Below are 7,105 nucleotides of genomic sequence, written 5' to 3' on the forward strand. Positions count from 1 at the left end.
TTTTTCCCCATAACAATGGAGGGACATATCTGAAAAAAATTATTATCCACAGGAAAAAAATATACTTTGTTAAAACACCAAGACAATCAAACCGATTTCAACCTCGTTATCAAAATCTTTTTTTTAAAAAAATCATCCAGCAGTGATGGGGTGCGGATATGTGGTCTAGTGGTATAAAACTCGTTTTTTTGGTCAAAAGGCCTGGTTCGAGCCTCTGCTCGGTGTAGTTGAGTCCTTAAGAAAAAACTCTTTACTCACATTCTTCTCCCGTATTTAGGTGTAAAAGGGTTCCTGGCCGTTCAGCATTGTGTTTGTCCGGGAAAATTGTAATACGCCTAACAGGCGTCATGTCCTGTCCTACATGTTAAATGTTGCTGTTGACCAAGGACCCCTTGTAAAGCGCTTTGACTACATTTAGTGGATATTGCGCTATATTTAATCTCAATCTTTTTTATTTAAAAAATTTTTTTAGGGTATCATATTAGATCTGGCAGAAAGAACTTTGACAAATTGTTCCTATTTATTATGCATTTCAGAAACAAACATAAAATTCAACTCCTTGGGTTTGATAGCTCTGAAGGACTTTCAAAATTCGAGATAGAGTGTTATGTTTTATAAATGTGACAAAATATGTAAATAAACAAACACACCCCAAGTTAACAATTTTTAGGCGAGTTCAATTTTACCCTTAACTTGATATCAATTTGATTCTCTATAGTTTTCATCATGGATGACTTGGGTTGAAAAGCCATTATACGACTCTATCAGTGAAATCGTGTAGGCTTGAACAGCAATTTGATAATAAAATGGCAAATTAAAGGACAGGAGATATTATAATGTAAGTAATACAGTCTTTCTGTCAGGGGTTGAATAATAAAATAATTTAATGATAATAAATAAATAAATAATAATTTTTTTTTTTTTTTTTTTTTTAAAAATAATAATAATAATAATAATAATAAATAATAATGATAATTATAATAATAATAATATAATAAAAATAATAATAATAATAATAATGATAATGATAATAAATAAAAATTTAAAAAATTAATAAATGAAATGATAATGTATAATAAATAATATAATAATAAAATAATAATAAAATAATAATAATATTAATAATAATAATAATAATAATAAATGATAATAAAAAATAAAAATAATAATATAATAATAAAAATTAATAATAATAATAATAATAATTAATAATAAATAATAATAATAATAATATATTAATAAAAATAATAATGATTATAATAATAATGATAATAAAATGTTTAATAATAATAATGTTAATATTGATTTTTAATAAAAATAATAAATTAATAAAAATAATAAAAATTTAATAATAATAATAATATTGAAAAATGATATAATAAAATAAAATAATAATAATAATAATAAAAGTAATAAAAATAATATTAATTATAATAATAAATAATAATAATAATAATAATAAAATAATAAAAATGTAATAATTAAATAATAATAATAATAATAATAAAAATAATAATTAATAATAAATAAATAATAATGATAATAATAATAATGATAATAATAATAATAAATAAAATAATTAATAATAATAAAAAATAATATTTTTTAATAAATAAGATATTAATAATTAATAAAATAAAAATAAAAAAATAATAATAATTTTTAATAATAATAATAAATAATAATAATAATAATAACAATAATAATACATGATGTAGATTGGGAATAATTACAATAAACTTGATCTTTGAACAGTAAATAACAACTTTGCGAAGTCCCAGGTTTGAGAGTTTTTGCCCCAGATGAGGATCATTTAAATCGATCGATATTTGAATGACAAGTTTTTATGGCCAAATTTTTTTTAATGGCTTTTTCCAGAGTATGGCAGTGTAGGCATCTCTTTTTCTTTTTTTTTCTTGAATCAAGCAAGAAATGTATCCCTTATTTCTTGCTTTGATGAGCTGTACTACTGGTGACTCCTGGATTATCTCTGTCTTTTCTCTAGATAGACCCCTATGCAGCTATGTGGTCTAGTTGTATGACACTCGCTTTCGGATCGGAAGGTCCTGGGTTCGAGCCTCGCTTGGCACATAGTTGAGTCCTTGGAAAAGGCTCTTTACTCACATTCTCTCACCGTACTCAGGTATAAAATTAGTATTGTCTCTGTCCGAAAAATTGTAATATCGCATAACAGGCGTCATGTCTCGTTCTACATTATGTGTTGCTGTTGGTCAGGGACCCCTTGTAAAGCGCTTTGAGCACTTTTAGTGGATATTATGCGATATAAAAGGTCAAGTTTCGTTTTTTGTTTTTTTTAAAGAATAATTTCCTGTAATGATAAATAAACCGAATTTTCTCTTATAAATCCCACATTCTAGAAGATAAAATTAAAAGATGAATATTCATTACATAAAAACAATAAAAAACTTGCTTTTATATAGCACAATATCCGTCAAACATGATCAAAAGCGTTCACAAGGGGTTCCGAGCCAACAGAAACATTTAACATGAAGAACAAGGTCATAATGCCCGTTGGGCAATATTACAATTTTTCTGACACTGACAACACTGTTTATGACCAAGTACTCACTTTACACCTGAGTACGGTGAGTGAATGCGAGTAAAGAGCATTTTCCAAGGACTAACCTATGCACCGATCAAAGCGGGACTCCACCCCAGGACCTTCTGATCCGAAAGCGAGTGTTATACCACAAGATCACATAGCTGCACAAAGACATGCAACACATTAACCAGCTTATGACTCGGTTAAGATTTTTTATTAAGAAATATATTTTAGCATCATTCTATTAAGAAATATACCTATTTCATGAAGAAAATATCCAAACTGACTTACGGCTGGTGTAGGGTGGGACAAAGTTCCAGTACGGACTGTACAAACTGTGAAGACTGATCTTTGACAAATATAAGAGGGGCACATGACAACGCAGTCAAGTGTAGCAGGCGGATGAGAAGGTAGGCTAAGGATGCAAACACGACAGCTAACAGGGCAGACATTTTCATTTCACTGGAAATATAAGAAGAAAAAAAAGATGAGCTCTTACAGTGTGCCAATATCTACTTTGTGTTGCCACCAGTGGGGCTTGTCACCACACTAGAGCAGAAAGCAGCAAAATATGTGAAAATGATATTGTTAACACTTATAAAACTGCTACTTCTACCTCTTTATCAATACTACACTACTACTACAACTATCACTACTTCTACTACTACTTACTACTACTATTACTACTACTATTAATACTACGACTACTACTACTACTACTAATACTACTACTATGAATACTAATACTACTACTACTACTACTACTACTATTACTACTAGTACTACTACTATTAATACTAATACTACTACTACTACTACTATTACTAGTTAATTCTAATTAAATGCATCCCAAAGATGTTAATCAATTTGTTTTTACTAAACATAATCAATGTAACAAATAGCAAAAGCAAAAAATAAAAGGTCTGAGAATATTCAAAGAATAAATATTACTCCAACCCTCCTATTGGGAAACCCTATCATTTCTTAGTAAATACATAAACACTGAATAATGCTTTGAACGAGTTGAATAAAAATTTTATTCAAAGATTGCAGAATATTTGTGCACATTTTATTGGTGCAAAATATAATGTAAAAGGCAACTGATTGGTAATTATAAATAATCTTTTGGTGTGTATGAATACAAATCCAACGGTTTTATTTTTTGGGTCAAACTGCCATTCAGGCAGATGGAGAAAAATACAAATTATGGCGAATTGGAAGTACTATTACCATACAATTGGTCACGAAATATCTAATAATCTTACATGGAGGGCTTGAATAAATGTATTCTTTCATTTCTTTGTATTTATTAAACTCGTTAAATTTGTATTGAGCAATGAAACATACTCGCAAACTCGTAGTGTTATTGGGCACGATAAAAATAACTCGTTTAATAAAAATACAAAGAAATGAAAGAATCATATATAATATACATATATTTTATCAAATCCTCAACATGCTGTGACAGGTATTTGTGAAAAACGGGTGTCATGTGACCAATTGAAATTAAAGATATTGTCACAAATCAAATATATACTATAAGTATTTCTCTGTAATATATCTGCAACATTAGGATCTGGATAGCTCAGTTGGTAGAGCACTCAAAGGAACTAGTAGTATAGTTATCTAACTGGGTTCATTAGACTTTAATGACCTTGACATTCATTACAATATTAATAAGTGATTGCATTTCTAGGTTAAAATGCAAAGTAGTGCCCCTAAATTATTAATAAAGAGTTAAATTCAGCGCTGCTTAAATGTAATTCTGAAACGGTTTCTTATTCAATACATTTCTACAAGTCCAGATTTATAAACATATATTCTCACTCTAATTTTTTTTTACATTGTATAATAAGAATTACATCAAAATATATTTTTTTCTACAAAGAATTAAACTTAATTATATGACATGATCATTAAGTATTGCTGCATTTGTCAGTGATTACTTTTTAACAATTAAAAAAATTTTGCATCAAAATGACAGTGGTGGGGGCTGCCTGAAAACTGGGATCGAAAAAAATCTATCAAAAAGGTGAAAAAGGAAAGGCTTCGGGTGGAAACAGTCCTGTTTATCAAAACGACAACGGCTTTTGAAAAAATTATGTAACAAAATTATGAATTAGAAATCTTAAATCTTAAAAACTGAATTTAAAAAAAAATCAGTGCACAAATACATTGTCATTCAAAACTGAAGTCCTTCAGAGAACCATTAGGCATATGGAACCGTAGTTTATCCCAGTTTCTATAGCATAAAACGGACAAAAATAGCAATTGCTTGCTATACTTTGGATAGGATGCTATAGAGTGTTTTTGGCCAGACCTAACAGATCCAGCTATCTAATCACTGCTGGGTGGACAGGGGGTAAAAAAAATATCACAATTTCACCCTCAATTGATCTCAATCCTTTTATGTGTGAAGTGAGTGCTCTATCAACTGAGCTATTGAGATCTCCTAATCCCAAACTGTATCAGCATAGAATATTCTGAGTTTTAGGATTCACAAAACAAAAAGCAATTACTATTATTATTTTTATTATTATTTTATTATTATTATTGTTTTATCATTACCATCTTCCTCCTATTGCTCTTCTTCTTCTTCTTACTATCATTAAAATAATAATAATATTAATTAATAATAATAATAATAATAATATTAATTAATAATAATAAATAATAATTAATTAATTAATAATAATAATAATAATAATAATAATAATAATAATAATAATAATAATAATAATAATAATAATAATAATAATAATAATAATAATATATAATAATAATAATAATAATATTAATAATAATAATAATAATAATAATAATAATAATAATAATTATTATTATTATTATTATTATTATTATTATTATTATTATTATCATCATCATCATTACTTTTATTATTATCATCTTCATTATTATCACTAATATTATCATTTTTTATCATTTTTATTATTATTATTGCAATCATTATTATTATCATTATAATCATCATTATTATATTATGAAAATTAATTAGTGTAATTTTTATTTTCTCTAATTAATTCTATCTATTGTACTTTGGCATTATTATCTACTCAGGAAGTAAGCTTTATTTTGGGCTTTCGGTTGTCCTTGGGACAATAATCTGTCAGAAGATAGAATGATTATGATAACCTTTTTTTAAAAAAAATCTACATCACTGAAACAGACCCCATAAACTAAACTACTTTTTAATTATTTAAACAAGAGGCATTTAAACAACTTATTCTAATAATAGTGACAACTCGACCTGATAAAAATCCATTCAAAACAAGATGGGTCGAGCCCGTCCACCAATCAATGAATATCTCTAGATATATAGAACGGAAAAGGGGTCCAAAGTCTAGAATGATCATCATGATTGTACTTGTCATTCTGACTGATAAGAATGAGGATAATCTAGCAAATGCAATCTATCTAATATTTATCGATAACTCAGTAATCAAAGACAAAGACCAAATTTGTATCTCAGAATCAGTTGACAGATTACATCTGCAAATAAGTTTACTGTATGGTTCTGGTTAGGTTGGCGGTCTAAGATTTTAGTTCTTTAAATAGCAGACGACGCAAACAAGTGGCCGTGACAGTGGCATGATCGGGCAGTGTTTGATAATTTTATATCAATAACCTGTCTAAATGAGAATATTATCATTAACTTTATCAGCGACAGTTTTGAGGTTTTAATGGAATCATAATACTATCTAAACATTCACAATCGATCAGTGTAAAATGAGAATGAGATCGCGAGTCAAGGCCAAGAGATCTTCTGTCTACCCGGCCTATTTTATCAACCTAAATTCATTTTTCAACCATTTTTCGGCATAACACATTCGGGCAATAAAATAGATCCACTCACCCACTTGTAAATTATATTATATCAAAACACATCAACTTACCAATAGCGTTTAAATTAAATTTGAATAAGATCCGTTTCAGTGGAAGCAACAGGTCGGTAAATGATCGTCAATCGACGGCTGTCGGCTGCGGCCGTTGTTATCAGTCAGTTTATCTTCCTTGAAATTTCCCGACATAGTGTCTCTTTGGACAAATATAGTATACAAACCTTTTGTCGTTATGGAACCTGTGAATGTTGTCAATCAATTAAATAATCTCTCTCTCTCTCTCTCTCTCTCTCTCTCTCTCTCTCTCTCTCTCTCTCTCTCTCTCTCTCTCTCTATATATATATATATATATATATATATATATAAATATATATATATATAGTATATATATATATATATATATATATATATATATATATATATATATATATATATATATATATCGATCTATCTATCTGTGTCTCTCTCTGAAGAACGTGCTCTCAGATTTATCTCAGTTATGAATACAGTATTCAGTATACAGTATAGATAGCATTGGTATACAGGCTTGTGTTATCCCCCTTGAAGCCAAGAGAATGTAAATTATGACGATAGAAACTTTTAAAATTCTTCATAAACTATCCAAAGAATTTCTCTAAAATTTAGTAACTTTTAAAGAAAGAAAATATGAATTTAGGCAAAC

The 7,105-nt window shown here is 27.8% G+C and overlaps 1 protein-coding gene across 1 annotated transcript in view; it reads right to left on the bottom strand.

Moving 5' to 3' along the window:
• Window positions 1-6,610, bottom strand: part of LOC144957703 (monoacylglycerol lipase ABHD2-like) — a gene marked incomplete in the record, with an annotated part of 10,883 nt that extends 4,273 nt beyond the window's left edge. Inside the window, 2 exon segments of the mRNA XM_078889074.1 lie at window positions 2,855-3,025; window positions 6,478-6,610. Coding sequence (XP_078745200.1) covers window positions 2,855-3,021 — 167 coding nt within the window.
• Between the last annotated feature and the right edge of the window lie 495 nt (window positions 6,611-7,105).

Source organism: Berghia stephanieae, chromosome 12 (genome assembly GCF_034508935.2).
Source record: "Berghia stephanieae isolate SIO BIC M18660-M18661 chromosome 12, UCSD_Bste_1.3, whole genome shotgun sequence".
NCBI lineage: Eukaryota > Metazoa > Mollusca > Gastropoda > Nudibranchia > Aeolidiidae > Berghia > Berghia stephanieae.